General features: G+C 38.8%; 1 protein-coding gene across 3 annotated transcripts in view; it reads right to left on the bottom strand.

Moving 5' to 3' along the window:
* The window catches only part of LOC131049069 (uncharacterized), a 260266-nt gene that overhangs the window by 185045 nt on the left and 53861 nt on the right, over window positions 1-21360 (bottom strand). For 2 of the 3 annotated variants that reach the window (XM_057983077.1, XM_057983078.1), the window contains exons 4-7: window positions 19544-19671; window positions 19371-19440; window positions 19134-19236; window positions 5174-5291 (exon numbers count right to left, since the gene is read on the bottom strand). In XM_057983077.1, the coding sequence (XP_057839060.1) occupies window positions 5174-5291; window positions 19134-19236; window positions 19371-19440; window positions 19544-19671 (419 nt within the window). The remainder of the gene's footprint in view (window positions 1-5173; window positions 5292-19133; window positions 19237-19370; window positions 19441-19543; window positions 19672-21360) is intronic. The other variant, XM_057983080.1, reaches the window with a different exon arrangement.

Raw genomic sequence — 21360 nt, 5'->3', positions numbered from 1 at the left:
AGCCACCACGTTGGTATCTCATGCAGCAAACAAATCGGTTTTGCATTTAACTTATTCCACAAAAAATGGCTTGGAAAGAAGGCTCACATTTGATGCCAAACACTTTGCTTTGAATGCAAGATGCAAAACGTGTTGCAAACGTGGCAACAAAGGCAAGCTTCAAGCCCCAAAACGTGGCAAAAACTCCAGCAAAAACGGATTCAAAAAACGTCTCCATGAATGCAAGACGTGTTTGCCAAAACCGTTTTCTCTAAAAAGGTGGCAACTACCAACGATTTCCAGCAGCATAGCAACAATGTGGGATGGATTCAAGGGAAGAATGCCACAAAAATCGGATTTGTGAGAGCCAGAATGCAGATCGAGTTCTTCCTCTCCAACTTCAAGCAAAACGTGCCCTCCCAAGATGCAATCGGGTTTCTAAAACCCCTTTGCAAGTTTTAAATTGCATCACTTTTCTCTTCCTTGAGCAAATTCGGGTTTCTAGGGAACAAAAGCACAAAAATAAAGAGCAAAACGACTTGTAATAGGGAAATAAAACCCCTATTACAACTTAAAACAATAAAACATAAAAACTTGTAATCGGGAAATAAAATCCCAATTACAACTTAAGACATAAGACATAAAAAGACTTTAAAAACTTATAAAGACTTGTAATAGGGAAATAAAATCCCTATTACAACTAAAAGCTCAAAGTAGGAACTTTTAAGAGAACTTACAAGTTCTCATTAAACTTGTATTTTTAAATTCACTTGTAATTTGTCCAAAAAGTTCCTACAAACAACTTAAAAGACAAAAAGGGGAAAGGGGAAATAAAAAAGCAAGTTACAAGTTACAAGTCTTTTAAAAATTTCACTCGTAATTGCTAGAAAAAACCCCTACAACACTAAAACATAAAGGAAACTCTGAACTTGAAAAGGAAAGAAAATTTTCCACCTGCAGTCCAAAGAATAAAACCCGATTTTGAAGGAAAAACATAGCAAATGAACTCGAAACACGATGAAATTTGAAACGCGGATCGAAGATGAAACAAAGATCAGTCCAGTTCAACAAGAAGCCAAAATGGTGCCTCAAGAAGCGTGCCTTAAAAGTAAAATCTTCAACCTGCAGTGACTGCTTTGAAACCCGAAATTGCACAAAAAGCTAGGAAAATGAAGACCAAAACTTGGACAATGATGGCAAAGACACCCCCCAATGATTTCACACTAACAAATGTGAGTTTTGCACCTCGTAAAACATGCCTTGAAGACAAAAACGACACATTTAAACCAAAATTTTGTAAGGGTTGTCACATTTTTTTTAAATTCAAAAATGAGGACAACACAATGGATGATTGACCCTTAATTGACTCATTTTGCCATTCTAGAACTAGGATTCTACAATTTCTAGCTAGGTTTTTGTATTTTAACGATTCTTACAGCTTTAACATTCATAATTTAAGTGCCATAAACACTAACAACTAAAGACCTGTGAAAATCTAATTAGAATGGGGAAATTTTGATTTACTCCTTGTTCTTGAAAGCCCTAATTTTGTCGTAGAGAATTCTCTTCACCTTGATTTAGCTCTCAATATTCACACAATCGTAGTTGAAATGAACCAACAATCCGAATGCAGCATTTATTGATCAAATTTCTGGAAAGAAAGGACTAAACTCAGTCACTTCAATCATTATTTCTCACTCGCACAAACCAGGCGTCATAAATTAGTCATTCCTTGCAGATTTAAACAATAGTCATTGGCACAATCAACGGGTGAGATTCATTTGACCTGTGTTGAATAGAATTGAAAAAAGGTTGGACCAATAGGATGCATCCGAGTCAACACTACTTTCCATCCCATAATAGCGAGCTCCAATGAAGAAGACACTTTTGAAAACCTGTCATACAATCCAGCTTGGCATAGGATAGTCAAATGTCATAAATCCACAGTTCTGTACCACTAACTAGGACCCACCATCATTAACCCACAAGGGCACGAGGACCATTAATTAAAACGCTCCGTGGCAACAAACCACAAGTCTACAACCATTGAATTAAAGCACATTAGTAAGATTCACAGACTCACGAGCTCCATTTATTGAAGACGGGCAGTGCCTTTCTGCCATTTTGTAGGCTCAATACAATAAGCATGTGTGAGGCCCTACATACTCGTGGACTCAATCAGATGAGAACACGCGGCAAAATCTTGATCATCCTTAGGATGAGACCGCCAAGATTAAGCATTTAATTGAGATCCAACACAAGCGTATGGGAGCTTATTCCACAGGTCCGCAACCCCTTTTCAATAGGCAATATAGTACCTACAAACTCGCGAAAAGCAGCAAAAAACAAAGCTTAGTGGGACCCGCTAGAGGTTAAGTAGCCAAATGATTTAAAGGTTCCAAACAACTTAAAGCACAAGGATGCAGAGCCACTTAACAATAGATTTAGACAATTTTTTAAAGATTATAGTGATTGGTAATTTTATGGAGCACTAAGAAATGGGGCCGATCTACTCAATGATACATAAGGTGATGAGCACACAATTATACTGAGAGGGGGGGATGGTGAATCAATATAACAACAAACTTTTACTTTTTCAACTTAATATCATAAGCATATAACTTAATCTCATAAACATATCCATTGCACACTATCATTCACATAAGATCTAACTATCATGTAACACAAATAGAACACAAGATATACACGGAAACCCTTACAGGAGAAACCGCAGCAAATTGCTTGCTTAAATAATAATCTTTTATAGATTTTGTAGGCTCAACCTACTAGAGGCACCAACCCCTCATTCAATTTCTCTTAATAAGAGCTATAACTCTCTTCGTCAATCTATTATAATTCCCTTCTCAAATCTGCTATAAACTGATCATAAATCTACCAAGAAAAATGATCACAATCTCCTCATGTAAATCTGCTACAAACTTCTTATACTCTTCTCATTAAATCTGCATAGAACCTTCTCCTTAATAGCTCCTCATAAATCTGTTGTATATCCTTAATCTATTGTCTTTTTACTCACCTCACCTGCATTTCATCACTTCTCAAATGCCTTTTATATCTTCAATGATCTCATGAATGGAGATGTCTCTTGCAAAGGGAGATAACACTTTCTACACAACACACCTCTTCATACACATACCTTTTGATTTTTATATAGTCTTTATAAATCTCCTTTGAAATATAAGATAAATCACGTTGAAAGGTCTGCCATAAGTTAGCCTTAAATCACTTCAAAAAATCTGCTAAAACTTTGCCTTAATGTCTGCTCCAAATATCTTCAGGATCAGCCTTAACACCCTCTCAAAAGTTTGCTCAAAGCTTACTCATAAATCTGCTCAAAACTCTCTTAAAAGTCTGCTTCGAACTCTCTTTAAGATCTGCTATAAATATGCTGATAGAGGATATGCTTCTGTTCCACCCTTCACAATCTTTCCTCGAAAGATTTTCCTTCAAGCATCTGCTTATAAATCTTCTTCAGATCTGCTTACAAGTTTTAATTTATATCTACTTCAATATGCTTTGCATATATGCTCTGAAGTCTTCTTTAATCTTGCATGAAACATCTTTCACAAATCCTTTTAAGTCTGCGTATACATACTCATAAATAAGCTCATAACTTCTTCATGAGCTTGCTCATAAGACCTTCAAAAAAATCTACTTGGAGGCTGCTCATAAATCTGCTATAATATTGCAAATAAATCCTTCATAAACTTGCTCTAAATCCCTTCACAGATCTGCTCCAAATTCTTTCATAAATCTGAATAAATTTACTTTACAATTTTGCATATATTCTCTTCTTAAATCTTCACATGAGATTGCTGGTATATATCTGATTTATCTATTTGTTTTCCACACATATTTGCTGGTGTATGAATGATATTTTCTTTTATCTACAAATCACTCTTCCAAAATCTTACTCCCTTTTATATCTTCATGCCTTCATGAAAAGATGCAACTCTTTAAATAGATACAACCATATGTATGGTCATGTCCTTTACTAACAAATCTGCGTACTATCCATGGATCTGCTGTTGTGTATTTTATATTACCTGTTTTATTCCTCACTTATCTCTTATTCCTTGCAACATACTCTCCAGTCTCCACAAATTTCTTACTTTATTTTATATCCTCATGCCTTCATGAAGAGAGGCATCTCTTAGAAGAGAAAGATATGACTCTTTAGAAAGTCATCACCTTTTGTTAATAACCTTAGTTAAATTAATCGCTGCCGCCTCTTTTTTTGTCTTATTCTAGTTTGACTTATTCTATTTTTGTCTTCTTAATTTCCAGCATTATCTTTATATTCATGTTAATTCTCAATTGCTTTTCCTTTCCAATACTAACTCCAAGAGCTTTCCATGTATAATCATGTGCAAGATTGCACATCACATAATACATGTGTGACATTCCTTCTTCAATCTTCCATACACCTTTGACGATAATGAAAATCTTCTCGACCTCATCTATTCACATTGACATTAATGACAACTTCGTCTTCGCACCTTTGACATCAATGACAACATTTCCAACATAAGGCTTAAGTCGTAACTTAGTTGACTGGGAACCGGCTACGAATCAACAACAAATTAGAACACAGAGCCATAGAGAAACATAAAGACTTAAGATTTTTTAAAGGTTTAGCAAATTAAACCCTGGAGGACCTTTATAAAACCCTAAAATTTTGCAGAGGTGATATCATTAAAGTTACATTAAGTCAAGGCACAACTGCAGTATAGAACGGAAAAATTGAGGCAAAGAGCGAGCGAAAAAGTCAGGCAAGCAGCTGAACACATTAAGCTGCCAGAAAAGCGTAAGGAACATATGAACACAAATTGGTGATTCAAACAATTTGTCAGACATAGATATGACAGAAAAATTATAAAATTCATTAATGAAGATTCCTGGAGACCCAATACTTAGACCACTCCACCCGTACATAAGTTCATTCAAAACCAGAAAAGTATATTTCTGTTATGAAATTACGAGCCAATTTCTCATCAACTGGCCACTTAAAATTAAGGCATATACGAATGTTTTTCTTTCAACAGCACAGGACATGCTTGTGAGTGTTTATATCAACAACAAAGAGGTCTGTTTCAATTCCTTTTGTTTGGATAAAAATATGAGACTTTATGTAAAGAATAACAACTAAATGGTTGCAGATAAAAGTCCATACTTGAGAGGAGGAATGGTCCGATTCTCATCTGGAGAAAGGCCCTTCAACAAAGCTTTGCGAGCATGTATGATAAAATGTCTAGTTGGTGAAAGAGATGAAACAGTATCAATGAATGCACCTGGTCAACAAATTAAAGAGACTGTCATAAACTTTGTTTATCCAGCATACTCAATAGAATCAAATTTTTTACATTACCCTCCAAAGAAAGAAAATTACTGGACTTGTCTGCATCCATTTTCTGTGAAACAAGCTCAGAGATTTAAATGAATTTGTACTTTCCCACAAAATCACTACAGCACATTGGCCATTTGCAATGGAGGTATTTGAGATAACCCTTTTATACAATGATTTTATCAATTGTATCCAAATTTACAAGAAAAAGAAAAATGCCATACATCTATTTCCAAAATGAATAATCCATTTTTAAGTGAAAAATTGAACAGAAAAAATATCGCTAATAGCCACAAGATGAGGCCTGAAACTACAGAGCTGATGAGGCCTGAAACTATAGAGATGGTGAGGCCTGAAACAACAGAGATGGTGACCTTTTCGATGAGAATGAAAGAACCTTTTATGTACTTCAGTTACACGAATCCAGAGGCACACTTATAGCAAACATATAGATTTTTCTTCTTTTTTTTCCTATTTTAGAAGCAAACATATAGATAATGGAAAAAAGATAAAAATCGGACACAGATTTCGCTAGCATGTAATAAACCAAGGTCATGAAAACCATCCTGATTAATAAAGTTGTCATGAGAAATCAAAGAGCCAGCAGATACGTTAACGTAACCAAATTCAATACCAAACTTGTTTTCCATTGGAGGTTCAGTCCATCATACCTCTGCAGAAATTTTAGGCATAAAATACCATATAAAAGATCAAATTGTTTAATGCAAGGATTTTAAATGTAATAATATATAACTATAAACAAAACAAAGTATTAGATTCATATATGCTTCTGGATTCAGCTGTGTAGAATTTTTTAAGCATCAACGTTTCGAATCACACTCTGTGATTCATCATCAGGATAATAGAGCTGAAGTAAAAAAAACTCCACAAGCAAAGAGAAAGAATGTCAAAGTGTAGAAGTTTAGAAAATCACCAAAGAGAAGCAACATCTTTGTAATGGAGAAAATGTACTTGGGATGAATTGGATGAAATGGTGCAATATCTCACACATGTATGCCACTTAATACAACTAAGCTCACTATCTCATGTAGACTGCTTACACAAGATAAAAAGGACCCAAATAAGATGAAAATAACCCGAAGGTGTATGCCACAAGAATCATTAACTCAATGGAACCAGACAAGATTTGTTATAGACATTCTAACCTACTAGTTAAAATTCAATTGGAGGGACAAAAGTGAAGGTGAAATTTAAGCCAAGCCTTTGGAAAAATAAGAGGTTTCAATATTGCTGCCCCCTCCACTCACACCCATCCCCTTCCTTTTAATGACAACTTCTAATAATTAGTCAAAATCCAACAATCTTGAAAACTTCTTGTTGTTAGCACACATATGAAGATAAGCATCTTTTGTGCCTCCAACAAAACATGACAATTTTCAACTTCCACATATCAAAGGCATGACAAGACATTTGGTTTTCATTATACTCCACCATGAACCATCTCCTTAAATGGCTTATGATAGCCCAAGCAACACTCATAATCTACTAAATTTAACTTCAACAAGGGCTTTCATGAAGATGTCCACAATTTGGATATTAGTACTAACAAATCTGAAATCTAGCGTCCCATTCTAAACACGTTCCTTGATGTAGTACTAACTAACCTTAACATGCTCTATTCTATCTTGATCATTAGGGTTGAGCCATTTAGAAGAAGCTCTAATTATTATCATATAGAGTAGATGACCATAAAACAGAACAAAACCCAGATTGAACCACATATCCACAAGTAGATTTCCTTTCATCCACATTGGTGTAACCAAAGAGAACAAAACCCAGTCTGCATTGGTGTAACCCACTTATCATTGAACAAGGAACATAATAATCAAACAGATAATATCCTAAAGTGATGAAATATCTTTTTGCCGACTTCCCAGTGACATTGCTTAGGATTTTGTATGAAGGTATAAGCAATATTAATAGCAAAGAAAATGTCTAGCCAAATGGGAGTCAAATATGGTAGCCTTCCCATGGGTTGTTTGAACTGTAGCAGCAAATCGCAGGAAAAAATCAAGATTTATCACGAGATTTCGGATCTTGGCATGAATTAACATTTTTTCAAAAAAATCATAGGAGAAAATGCATGAAAAAACTCACATACCTTGCCCACCCAAATCACACCGCCTTTTGGATACATCTTCTTGGGTATTTTTGTTGGATCTTCATCTTCTTCGCCGTACAACCATGAAGAAACATCTGTCTCAAGGCTTTCCTCATCAAGTGGACCCCATTGCTTGAAGGTGGTATCCTTACATTATATAACGGGTTTCTGATCTTTTTTAATTTCTTTGGGCTTGCCAAATGACTTAGGAAACAAGGGGAGATTGCTTATTAACAAGACATCCTCAAGTTTGTACTCTCCCTAGCCATTGTCTAGGATCTTGACTTTGGGCTCTATTTGAGATGAGGTGGAAGCGACTTTAGATGCATCAGATGGGGTAGTTGGAGAGGGTCTGTTTAACGGGCAATGGTATGGATGTTTCCCTTCTAGGAGCTTGCAATACTGAAAGGGTTGTGGATCACCTCTAATAGTGATTTCTCTACCATTGAAGGGAAATTTAATGCATTGATGGTAAGTGGAAGGAACGGCTTGAAGGGAATGAATCCACGAGCGTCTGAGCAGAATGTTATAGGGGAGATCAAGATCCAAAACTTGGCAAGAGGTCTCAATTGTAAGAGACCCACTTGAAGAGGCAAAGTGATCATTCCTTTGGAAACCCTTTCTGTATCATCATAGGCTTTGATTGTGATTCGTCCTAACGTATCAACCAGGTCCTCAGAAAGCCCCAATTACTTTATTAACTTATATGTACAAAGATTGAGTCCAGATCCACCGTCTCTCAAGATGCGTTTAACCTTGTGTTTTTGGATAAGGGCTTCAATATGCAATGGTTTATTATGATCATCATCCGCAGGAGCGTCATTGGAGGTGAAAACAAGGTGTTGCTGGGCAACAAGGTTTCCAATGAGGGCTTGGAATTGGGCAGCATTGATGTTGTCAGGGACAGGTGACTCGAGGAGGGCTTGTTCCAAAATCTTCCTGTGGATAGGGGAGGTCTTGAGGAGCTCTAAGATGGAGATCTGTGCAGGGGTCTTCCCAAGATGGTCAAGGAGATCATATCGACGGGTGGATGACATGGGGCGAAGGTTTAGTGGAGGAGGGGCTCCTTGGATAGTTACCCTCCCACGACAAGTCGATACATTGAAGTCATTCCGAGAGTGGGAAGCGGAAGGTGTTGCGCCTTGAATGACTATCTTAGTAGGGTTAGCTCTGCTTGTTGGTTGAGGGGCGAGATCACCCTGAATAGTGATCCCAGGTCTGCTTCGGGAGGGGGGAGGATTAGTTCCCTGGACAGTGATGACATTGACATGGTTATCTACAGGTTCAATGCGACCCACCAAAAAGTCAAAGCCGGTTATATGATTGGTATAATCGTAGTTCACGGCATTAGATGATGAGCCCTTGCCTTTGTCATGCTTGGGGGAACATAGGACCTTTTTGCACCAATATCACGATTATATTCATGGTCATAGCAATGAGTTTGATGCTAGCGATGAACTAAGTGTCCACACCCTACACCAAGGATCAGGCTTATCTTTCAATACCAACTATCGTCAAAATCGGGGTGGTCACATACCTTCATACAATTTGCCATCCGAACCTATCACTTATTGAGTCATTTACATTCCAAGTATAATCTAGTCATCAAGTTCTTCAATCAAATCAATCCTTAATCAATCATCCTTCAATCAAATCAACCTCACTCTAAGGTTTTATACCTTGTGAAGTTTTATTTAGACCTCATCCTTAATCAATTAATCATTTGGCTTTTGGGCTTGGGAAAGAATCTCCCCCAAGTACCTTTGCCTCATCTTTTGAGTCGATCAAGACTCCAATCCTATGTCTTTATTTTGCTTGGGATCATTAGTCAATCCTTAGTAGAAAAGAGACTTTGATCATTATCCTAAGGTCTAAATTTTACCCAACTTGGTTGTCACCTTGCTTGTGGTTTCATCAACATCCCCCACCTAAAATCCTCGTCCAAGGACTAAGGTGCAATCTTAATCAAACTCTTGTCCTAATCCAAGGACCCCATCAATCATTCTATTCAACTTCATCAAATCCAAATCACATCAAAATCCAAAATCCTAGCTAAGTCCTTTCATCAAAACTTTTCTTCCAATAAATTTTCCTAGGATTATTCTTGCATGGTCACAACTCGATCCCAAAAGAAGAAGATGGCTGAACAATAATATGGCATGTCGGACATTAGTGTCCTATATCAAGATCCTACACAAGATCCTACGCAAGGGCAAAGTGTGCAACCCGATATCCAAGATCCACAACCACAAGGGGACCCTAACATGGTTGATCAAGATGACCTCTCCCCGAAAGTGTGAACATTCCTAGAAGGTTCTTACAATCAAGAAATGATGGAGAAATTCATCCATAATCCTTGTGGTCTTCTAAAGACTCTTATTGAAAATGGAGCTTGCCTTCCCCCTAACTTCAATAGATCCATTCTCGATCAACAACCACAAGGAGACTTTGCTCCTACTCACATCGTTATGCCTATCATTCAACCCCAATCAATAGTACTCACGGTATCCGTCCCCGTGGCTTCCATCCAACCTTCTTCCTTCTTGACATCTATACCCTTGTCCAATCCGATCGTGTCTATTCTCCAACATGCTTCTATGCCATCTTCTTCTACCCTACCACATGTCTCTATTCCACAATCCTCCATTCCTCCCAACAATGCCACTAATTTCATCCATCCTTCGCTTCCTCCCGTCACAACAATTCGCAGGTTGCAACCAATTGTCACTCAAGTCCCCGTTACATCGGTCATCACATCTCACATTCCCGCTTCTTCATCATATCAATATAGGTGGTGGTATACCTCCCACAACTCACCAGATACTAGGGGCAAACACAGTCCATCATGTCCAAGATCCGCAACATGATATAATCAAGGAAATCTAGGACATGAAAAACGTCATCAAAAACATGAAGGGACTAATAAGAGAAAACCTTATTCGTTTGAGGAATTTTGTCCTATCATGATATGAGTCGATCAAGAATCTCCCCAAAGTGCATAGGATAGAAGTCTTGATCGACTCAAAAGGTACTTGGGGGAGATTCTTTCCCAAGCACAAAAGCCAAATAATTAATTGATTAAAGATGACATCTAAATAAAAATTCACAAGGTATAAAACCTTAGAGTGAGGTTCATTTGATTGAAGGATGATTGGTTAAGGAGGATTGATTAAGGATTGATTTGATTGAAGAACCTTATCACGATTATATTCATGGTCATAGCAATGAGTTTGATGCTAGTGATGAACTAAGAGTCCATGCCCTACACCAAGGATAAGGCTTATCTTTCAATACCAACTATCGTCAAAATCGGGGTGGTCGCATACCTTCATACAAATTGCCATCCGAACCTATCACTTATTGAGTCATTTCCATTCCAAGTATAATCTAGTCATCAAGTTCTTCAATCAAATCAATCCTTAATCAATCCTCCTTAATCAATCATCCTTCAATAGAATCAACCTCACTTTAAAGTTTTATACCTTGTGAAGTTTTATTTAGACCTCATCTTTAATCAATTAATCATTTGGCTTTTGTGCTTGGGAAAGAATCTCCCCCAAGTACCTTTGCCTCATCTTTTGAGTTGATCAAGACTCATATCCTATGTCTTGATCTGGACACAACGAGATGCATATCATGATATAACTGAGCAAGCATCGCTACTCCCCAAGCATACTCCGCGCAATCATGTACCATACAATATAAGCACCTACTCCACCCAATAGGAAATCCCATAGGACAGCCCACCATATTCCTCATCGAATCATATCTTGATGCCTGAGGACCTGGTTGATACATCAGGACAAATCACAATCAAAGCCTATGATGATACAAAAAGGGTTTCCAAAGGAATGATAACTTTCCTCATCAAGTGGACCCCATTGCTCGAAGGTGGTATCCTTACATTGTATAACGGGTTTCTGATCTTTTTTATTTCTTTGGGCTTGCCAAATGACTTGGGAGACAAGGGGAGATTGCCTATTAACAAGACATCCTCAAGTTTGTATTCTCCATAGCCATTGTCTAGGATCTTGACTTTGGGCTCTGTTTGAGATGAGGTGGAGGCGACTTTAGATGCATCCGATGGGGGAGTTGGAGCGGGTTTGTTTAAAGGGCAATGGTATCGATGTTTCCCTTCTAGGAGCTTGCAATACTGAAAGGGTTGTGGATCACCTCTGATAGTGATTTCTCTACCATTGAAGGGAAATTTAATGCATTGATGGTAAGTGGAAGGAACGGCTTGAAGGGAATGAATCCACGAGCGTCCGAGGAGAATGTTATAGGGGAGATCAAGCTCCAAAACTTGGCAAGGGGTCTCAATTGTAACAGGGCCCACTTGAAGAGGCAAAGTGATCATTCCTTTGCAAACCGTTTCTGCATCATCATAGGCTTTGATTGTGATTCATCCTAACGTATCAACCAAGTCCTCAGAAAGCCCCAATTGCTTTATTAACTTGTATGTACAAAGACTGAGTCCAAATCCACCGTTTATAAAGATGCGTTTAACCTAGTGTTTTTGGATAAGGGCTTCAATATGCAATGGTTTATTATGATCATCATCCGTAGGAGCATCATTGGAGGTGAAAACAAGGTGTTGCTGGGCAATGAGGTTTCCAATGAGGCCTTGGAATTGGGAAGCATTGATGTTGTCAGGGACACCTGACTCGAGGAGGTCTTGTTCCAAAATCTCGTTGTGGACAGGGGAGGTCTTGAGGAGCTCTAGGATGGAGATTTGTGCAGGGGTCTTCACAAGATGGTCAAGGAGATCATATCGACGGGTGGCTAACATGGGGGGATGCAAAGGTGAAAGCTATCATGGAAATGCCTCCCCCAAAGACCCTTAGACAACTGTGCAGCCTCCAAGGAAAGCTTCAATCCATTAGGCACTTTATCTCATAGCTTGCAAACAAATGTCATCGATTTGCACATCTATTACGCAAGGATACCAAATTCAAATTGGATTGCCTGTGTCAGAAGGCTTTTGAGAAACTCAAAGAATATCTTGCATCGCCTCCGGTTCTTATGCCTCCTATTCCAGGACAGCCACTTCTTTTGTACATATCAGCTACTGCAGTGGCATGGGGGTATTGTTGGCACAGACAGATGATCAAGGAAAAGAGCATGCTATATACTATATCAGTCGTACATTAGTAGGGTATGAGCTCAATTATACCCCTATTGAAAGAGCATGCTTGGCACTTGTCTTCAGCACACAAAAACTCTGACACTACATGCTTAATAATAAAACAAAATTGATTGCTAAGATTGACCCCCTCAAGTACCATTTATCAAAGGCTGCTCTCACTGGAAGAACTGCTAAATGGGTCATGTTACTAAGTGAATTCGACATTGAATATGTAGATAGAAAAGCAATCGAAGGACAAGTAATGGCAGACCAGCTAGTCGATGCGCCGCTTCCAGGTGATCACCCTATCCTCACAGAATTTCCAGATGAATTCATAATGACTGTCACTACATCCTCCACGTGGCAGTTATACTTTGACGGTTCTTGCACCCAAAATGGATCGGGGGGCGGGTATACTGTTGGTTACACCTCAAGGAGATTGCATCCCTAAATCATACAAGATAGCCTTTGGATGCACTAACAACATTGTGGAATATGAAGCACTAATCACTGGACTTCGTCTGGCTATCCAATGGAAGATATTGGAATTACATGTCTATGGTGATTCCCAACTTGTCATTAAACAAATCAATGATGAGTATCAAACAAAATATGACAAGCTTCTTCCTTATCGTAGGTATGGTTGAGGACCTCGAGCAGCATTTTACAACAATCAAGTTTGATCAGATTCCACACACCAAAAACAGAGCTGCAGATGCAATGGCCACTAATGCTTCCCTCGTTCACATGTCGGCACATAGTCAGATATGTGAGTTTTTGGTCGAGCAACTCTCCATACCGGCATATGACCTACCAGAGTCTGAATGGTGTGCGTACTCGTTGGTCCTAAATCCCGTTGGTATCAGGAGACCTTCGCTTACCTAAGAGATAACACCATTCCCCCACACCTCACCAAAACCTAACAACAAACCTTTATTCGTCGATGTGCCCATTATACTATCCTTGTAGACACCCTATTCAGAAGGCATTTCGATGGTTCCCTCCTAAGGTGTCTAGACAAACAAGAGGTTGAATGGGCACTATGTGAAGTGCATGAAAGTATCTGTGGGGCACACTCAAGTGGTCTCACTTTGGCTAAAAAACTTTTGCGAATGGGATATTACTGGCCTACAATGGAAGTAGATGCATATAATTATGTGAAGAAATGTATCCCTTGCCAGAAGCATGGCGACAAGATTCACACTCCGTCACAAGATCTACAGCCTTTCATCACACCCTGGCCCTTCTCACAGTGGGGACTCAATCTCATTGGGAAAATCCACCCTACATCCTCCAATGGTCATAAATTCATCATTACCGCCACTAAATACTTCACTAAGTGGGTGGAGGCCATCCCTCTTACCTTCACCACTGGTAAACAGATTCCTAAATTCATTCTAAACTATTTAATCTGCTGATATGGAATCCCCAAGGTTATTATCACAGATAATGGTAGACCTTTCAAAAATCAGGATCTTAAAGAGCTCTGTCAGAAGTTTGACATCCAGCACTGCTTCTCCACTCCCTATTACCCGCAAGATAACGGTCAAGCTGAGGCCTCTAACAAAACCTTAATCAAAATTCTTAAAAAGACAGTCAATGAAGTTGGCCATGATTGGCACCTCCAACTCCATCCTGCTCTGTGGGCCTATCGTACCTCCATCCGCACACCCACAGGCACCACTCCATATTCCCTCGTCTTTGGCTCTGAAGTTGTCCTCCCTCTTGAGATCGAAATCCCCTCCCTAAGGGTGTCGTTGAAGAATATCCTCCCTGATGAGGAATATAGAGTTGCCAGACTGCAAGAGCTAGAATTGCTTGATGAAAGGCGCCTCAAGGCCTTAAACCATCTCCGGGTATATCAGAATCGCCTACGCTAGAGTTACAACAAGAAAGTCAGAAGCTGAGAATTTGAAGTTGGAGATTGAGTCCATATCCACCGTCTAGGAAGGATATTGGGAAAGATTTTGTCATGTTTGTCATTATTGTTACAGGTGGCTGCAGCAGCGATAGGACAGGTCGCATGGGAGGGGGAGGTTGGAGGAGATGAGGCAGTGCCGATGGATATTCCTGATATGCAGACACAGGATGCTGGAGTGGAGGGTGGTGGCGGAGTTTCTCAAGCAGATTTTGGCAGGCTGTTGCAGGAGAGGATGCTGCCAGAGCGAGATTACACTCACTTGAGGATGAGCTATAGGTGGAAAGGGAGAGGAGGGAGAGTCTTTAGGCAAAGGTGGGGAGGTTAGAGCGGGAGGTTGACGATTTGACAGAGAGCCTGCAGATGGCTAGGATGGAGATGGATGATTTGCGGAGGGAGGGAGAGGAGGCGGAGAGGATGCTGGAGGAGGCGAGGACGGGGACTACTATTGGGGAGCTGCAGAGCACATTACAGCAGCAGGATGAGGAGCTGGAGGGGTTGCGGGTGAGGGTACAGGGAGCAGAGGCAAATGTTACTCGCCTGCGGGGGGAGAGGGACACAACAGGACAAATGTTAGTCCCCACAGGGCTAGGACAAATGTATTTTGATATGATGCAGCAACAAGAGAGGGCGGAGAGGGCAGGACCAGAGGCTGCATATTATAGAGGATTATATCGTGGGGTGGTCCCAGCAGATCAGAGAGCAGCATCGTACACGGAGAGTGTACGTTCTCACAAGACCCACAGCTAGCGTCCGACGCAGAGCCAGCAAACAGGTAGATCGGTGGGTATGAGACCACCTAGGACAGGGGGAGCAGAGGGATCCAAAGGAGGTGGAGGGGATGAGGAGGGGGCTGGAGAGACGGGAGGGGAGAGTTAGCTACATTTGACCACTTGAGTGTGCCCCACAGATACCTTCGTGCACTTCATGTAGTGCCCATTCAGCCTCTTGTTTGTCTAGACACCTTAGGAGGGACCCATCGAAATGCCTTCCGAATAGGGTGTCTGCAAGGGTAGTATAACAGGCACATCGGCAAATAAAGGTTTGTTGTTGGGTTTCGGTGAGGTGTAGGGGAATGGTGTTATCTCTTAGGTAAGCAAAGGTCTCCTGATACCAATGGGATTCAGGACCGACGACTACGCACACCATTTCAGACTCTGGTAGGTCATATGTCGGTATGAAGAGTTGCTCGACCAAAAACTCACATTTCTGACTATGTGTCGCCATCTGAAGGAGGGAAGCAATAGTGGCCATTGCATTTGCAGCTCTGTTGTTGGTGCGTGGAATCTGATCAAACTTGATTGTTGTAAAATGTTGCTTGAGGTCCTCAACCATACTGCGATAAGGAAGAAGCTTGTCATCTTTTGTTTGATACTCATCATTGACTTGTTTAACGACAAGTTGGGAATCACCATAGACATGTAATTCTAATATCTTCCATTGGATAGCCAGACAGAGTCCAGTGATTAGTGCTTCATATTCTGCAATGTTGTTAGTGCATGCAAAGGCTATCTTGTATGATTTAGGGATGCAATCTCCTTGAGGTGTAACCAACAATATACCCGCCCCCGATCCATTTTGGGTGCAAGAACCGTCAAAGTATAACTGCCATGTGGAGGATGTAGTGACAGTCATTATGAATTCATCTAGAAATTTTGTGAGGATAGGGTGATCACCTGGAAGCAGAGCATCGACTAGCTGGTCTGCTATTACTTGTCCTTTGATTGCTTTTCTATCTACATATTCAATGTCGAATTCACTTAGTAACATGACCCATTTAGCAGTTCTTCTAGTGGGAGCAGCCTTTGATAAGAGGTACTTGAGAGGGTCGATCTTAGCAATCAATATTGTTTTATTATTAAGCATGTAGTGTCGGAGTGTTTGTGTGCTGAAGACAAGTGCTAAGCATGCTCTTTCAATAGGGGTATAATTGAGCTCATACCCTACTAATGTACGACTGATATAGTATATAGCATGCTCTTTTCCTGATCATCTATTTGTGCCAACAATGCCCCCAATGCCACTACAGTAGCTGATATGTACAAAAGAAGTGGCTGTCCTGGAATAGGAGGCACAAGAACCGGAGGCGATGCAAGATATTCTTTGAGTTTCTCAAAAGCCTTCTGACACAGGCAATCCCATTTGAATTTGGTATCCTTGCGTAATAGATGTGCAAATCGATGACATTTGTCTACAAGCTATCAGATGAAGCGCCTAATGGATTGAAGCTTTCCTTGGAGGCTGCACAGTTGTCTGAGGGCCTTTGGGGAAGGCATTTCCATGATAGCTTTCACCTTTGTAGGATCAACCTCTATGCCTCTGCAAGAAACAATGAAACCTAACAGTTTCCTAGATGTGATGCCAAAGACGCATTTCTTGGGATTTAGGCACAGTTTATATTTTTCCAATCTCTCGAAAATTTGCCTTAGGATAGGGATATGCTCATGTCTTGTCTTGGATTTTCCTAGAAGATCATCCACGTAATCCTCCATGATTTTGTGCAAAAGGTTGTGGAAAATTGTTGTCATTGCTCGTTGATATGTAGCTCTTGCGTTCTTGAGACCAAAAGGCATGACTTGATAATAAAAGGTGCCCCATGGTGTTGTGAATGTTGTTTTGTGTTGATCTTCCTTTGCGATCCTAATCTGATTGTATCCACAAAATCCATCCATAAGTGATAACATTTCATGTCCTGTTGTGAGGTCTACAATCATGTCTATGTTGGGGAGCAAGAAATCATCCTTAAGCAAGCTTTATTCAAATCTCGGAAACCCATGCAAATACGGATGCCCCCAGTAGGTTTGCCGACAGGTACAACGTTGGATACCCATTCGGGATAGTCTATTGGTTTTATGAATCCAGCATCCAACATCTTTTGAAGTTCTGCTTTAACGAGGAGTGTAATGTGTGGATGCACTTCATTGTCTAGACCTTCATTGTCTAGACCTTCATTGTGAATTGAACAAGCCAAGCGTAAGTCCCTTTGTGTACTACCAGCATATCACAACGCCCATTGAGCTTATCCACACGTCAAGACCTGACAAAAGAAACCTTGGAATCACCATATGATCTTCTCGCAATCTTAGCATATGCAGTGATTTTGTTCAAGAGAGGATAGAGTGTCTTTAAACATTTTATTTTGTGTTCGGTGGGTAACAAAATGCACACCAACAGTTAGTGGATGTAGTAATGATGATATCTCGATATTTGATATAGTCTAGTGCTTTAAAATTAAATAACGATAAGTTATAAAGTTATAAAGTTATATTAAATATTTAACCTTATTATTATTTTAATTTTTTTAATTGGGACTATATGGATGCCAAATAATAAAGTAAAACGTGCAAATATTTAATAAAAGGGGTCTTATTGGAATGGGCGCGAATGGGCACCACTTTGGGAGACATGAGGATTTTAAACCAAATTAAAAAGCAACTCTATTAGGGCATAGCTTTTGGAGAAGCTTTAAAAGGAAGTTTTGGGAGCTCATTTTTTATGTTTGGTTTAGATAATTTGGATTTTTCTCTTGCCCACATTGGTGAGAGATCCAATCTAAAGGATTATTTGGTGGTTTCATACAGGAACCACAACTAGACTTCATATTTGCTTGATATCTTCATTCAGACTCTCAAATATTACAGGACAGATTTAGGAGAGTTCATTCAAAGCAGATAGGAAGGGTATTTGGAGCTTGTTGAGCAGATTTGTTTACATTCTTGCTGGCCGTACCATCTTTGGCTGGCCCTACCATTGCTAGTGGAGGATGTGAGTCTTCTTTGGGGGAGCAATTGGAGTTTGGAGTACTTATTTTGCATATTAGAAGCCTTCAGACCTTGGCAAATCAATTCTACATCAGGTCATCCCTTCTTGAGGAGTTTTGAGGGTGGCGCCTAAGGTTTTTGAGTGCTAGTTTGCTGGCTATTGCTGTTGTTGTTCAATATTTTATGTGATCAGCAAATGGGTATGCTACATAATTGTTTGTAATGATATTTAGACTTCTAGGTATCTTGAGTTTGCTATTGTTTTGTACTTCTAGATTATAGCTGATTGTGAGCATTTAAAATATTGTATTTGCAAGCTATCTCCTTTGTTTATTTTCTGCAATAAATCTATATACAATGCAACACATTTCTGCACTTCTAATTTCTTCTATCAAACACACCAAACAGAAAAACAAAAAGGTGGGAGGGGGGAGGGGAGGGCGACGTTACATCATTGGTCAGTTGATCAGTTTATTAATGGACTCTTTGTACACCCATTTGCGATTCTATCATTTTTTAAATATACCAATTTTTGGTTTGAGTCCGACTTTTTGAATTGCGATTAAAACCCTTGGTTACTAAGCAAATTCATGTAGCTCCATGCATAGGTGAACATAGTGGTCTGTACTTTGTACTTTGTAGAATATGTTCATATTAGTTCGCCTGATGGTTATTGTGCGCTGCTACCATACATGGTATATACTATAAAGGATTTATGCTACAATTGTAAGCAGCTCTTTCCAATCATATTATGTGCAATTGCTTGATCTGCAATAGTTACTTCACAAAGATAATACAATTCCACGCTGCTCTAATAAAAATTATTTATCACAAAGCTTCTTAAACTTCTTATAGAAACTTACAAAGTTTGTCATATGTATCATGATCATCAACTCCAATGCGACATTTTACACTAACAGGAACATCAGAATTCGCAGAAATTGCTGCCATTGCTTCTCCTACTAGCTGTCTTAAAGCAACAAAAGGAATTTCAATGGTCTATTTATTGTATCAATTAATTCAGCAAATTATAATACTTATATAAATAGGTGTCAACACTGATAATTTTCTGACATAGTTAATCATCTTAAATTCCATGCCTTAGGATTAAGCATGAGTTGGGCACCAAAGCATCCATGACCAGCTACTTTTTGACTGGGACAGCCACAGCTGGTAACCATAAAGAAAGAGAAATCAGTAATAAGGTAAATGCAAATGCCTTAGAAGAATAGTTCCAACATAATCTTGATAAAGAAAAATATAAAAAGCCCACTTCAGATTGATTTCATCATAGCCATAAGTATTTGCAAGTTCAACTGCTTTTGCCAGGTTTGCCACATTGCTCCCTCCAATTTGAAGAACTATAGGATGCTGTGTCTCGGGAAATTCCAAAAATCTATCCTGAGCAAAGAGTGAAATGGATCAATGACAAATAAAACGAAGTAAGAATATAGCATTGAAAGTGAAAATACTATTCCATATTTAAAATAGCTTTGACTGAGATACAACATCAGTTTTTTAACAAACATTCAAAGAATCTCGGTCAAATATGATCCATCCTTGTTTTGCATAGTAGTAAAATAATAAAAAATGTCAAACTTGGTGAAATAACAAATTTTATGTTCTTGGTGGCAAAATAGACTATTAAAATAACTGTCATTGTTTTTGCTTACTCGTATCAACTATCTAAACTTAACTTTAGGAAATTACTGATCAAATGTTTCTTGCCCCATGCATCTTGAACACATTGGGCTTGGTAGAGAGTGTAGTGATGGTGAGTTTTCATAAATGTTTGTGTGTTTTCATTGATTGCTGTAAAGAGTTTCAAAAGAGAGAAAATAAATAAAAATATTCAAGAATGATGATAATCCTGTCTTCAACTCAATTGTGCAACCCTCATCATTTAGATGGGTCAAATTCCCCAACTTCACCGTTAGTTCTCTAAAGAATGAAGATTTGTTCAGAAATAATGAGGATTTGGTATCAAAGAAAATATAGGATTCGTGGGCAAAACTTATATTTATAGAGTGTAGTATAATTATTATTAATTAGTTCAACAATTACATATATTAATTAGTTTATTAAAAAATGCATGTTAATGCCATTTATGGGATGGTGTGATGGTTAAATCATGGTACTATCGTTGTGGCTACCAAGATTCAAACCTCTATTGGGCCATTGTGATCATGGGCATGCTGCCCTCACTAATCCATTGTGCTAGTGGGTTTGCACCTTTGTGTTGAACTTGTTGGAATTCATACCAGTGACTTTGTGAGCCAAACCTTCATTGAGCCAAAGTACTCACAAGCTTTGTGCCTTTACTAGGCTCTAAGATCATTGATTTGAACTAGTCACATTAATACAATGTGTTCATAGTCATATTGGTGATAAAGTCCCCCATTTGTGGCCTCACCTAGCTTGGGCTAGCCTTAAAGTTCCCATGTTACTAATCAATGTGTGTGTAAACAGATACTCTTACATATGCATAAATATATATACACATTATTATATATAGTATATACACATATTATTATATATATATATACATATATATACATATACATATATACACACACGTGTGTGTGTGTAGAACTATATGGGAATAAAAGTAATGCAAGCACTAAAAGCATAATTGTCGTAAAAGTTCCTATGTTACTAATCAATATATGTGTGTGTGTAAACAGATACTGTTACATATGTATATATATACACATAAATTATTATCTATGAATATATTTATATTATAACATGTATATATGTATAAATACATGCATATATGGGTGTGTGTGTGTATAACTGTATGGGAATAAAAGTAATGCAAGCACCAAAAGCATAATTGTTGTGTTCCCTTTTCAAAGCTAAGGAAATTAATTGACAACCCATAGCCTATTCATTTTCCCCATGAGCTAAAGGACGAAATTAAAATAATAATAATATTTTAAGCAGGTCCAATCACTTTATTGTTTTTTATATTGAAGATAGTAGAATAACATTGGATAATAACAATGATAGAGTCTCAGGTCAGCATATGTAGCTGACCCAGATCAGTTCAAGTCTCAGTCATATATGGGACAACACAGGGTCACATAA

Source organism: Cryptomeria japonica, chromosome 4, assembly GCF_030272615.1.
Source record: "Cryptomeria japonica chromosome 4, Sugi_1.0, whole genome shotgun sequence".
In the NCBI taxonomy this organism is placed as follows: domain Eukaryota; kingdom Viridiplantae; phylum Streptophyta; class Pinopsida; order Cupressales; family Cupressaceae; genus Cryptomeria; species Cryptomeria japonica.
The sequence above is the reverse complement of the archived record's forward strand: the minus strand, read 5'-3'. Positions and strand labels throughout refer to the sequence as shown.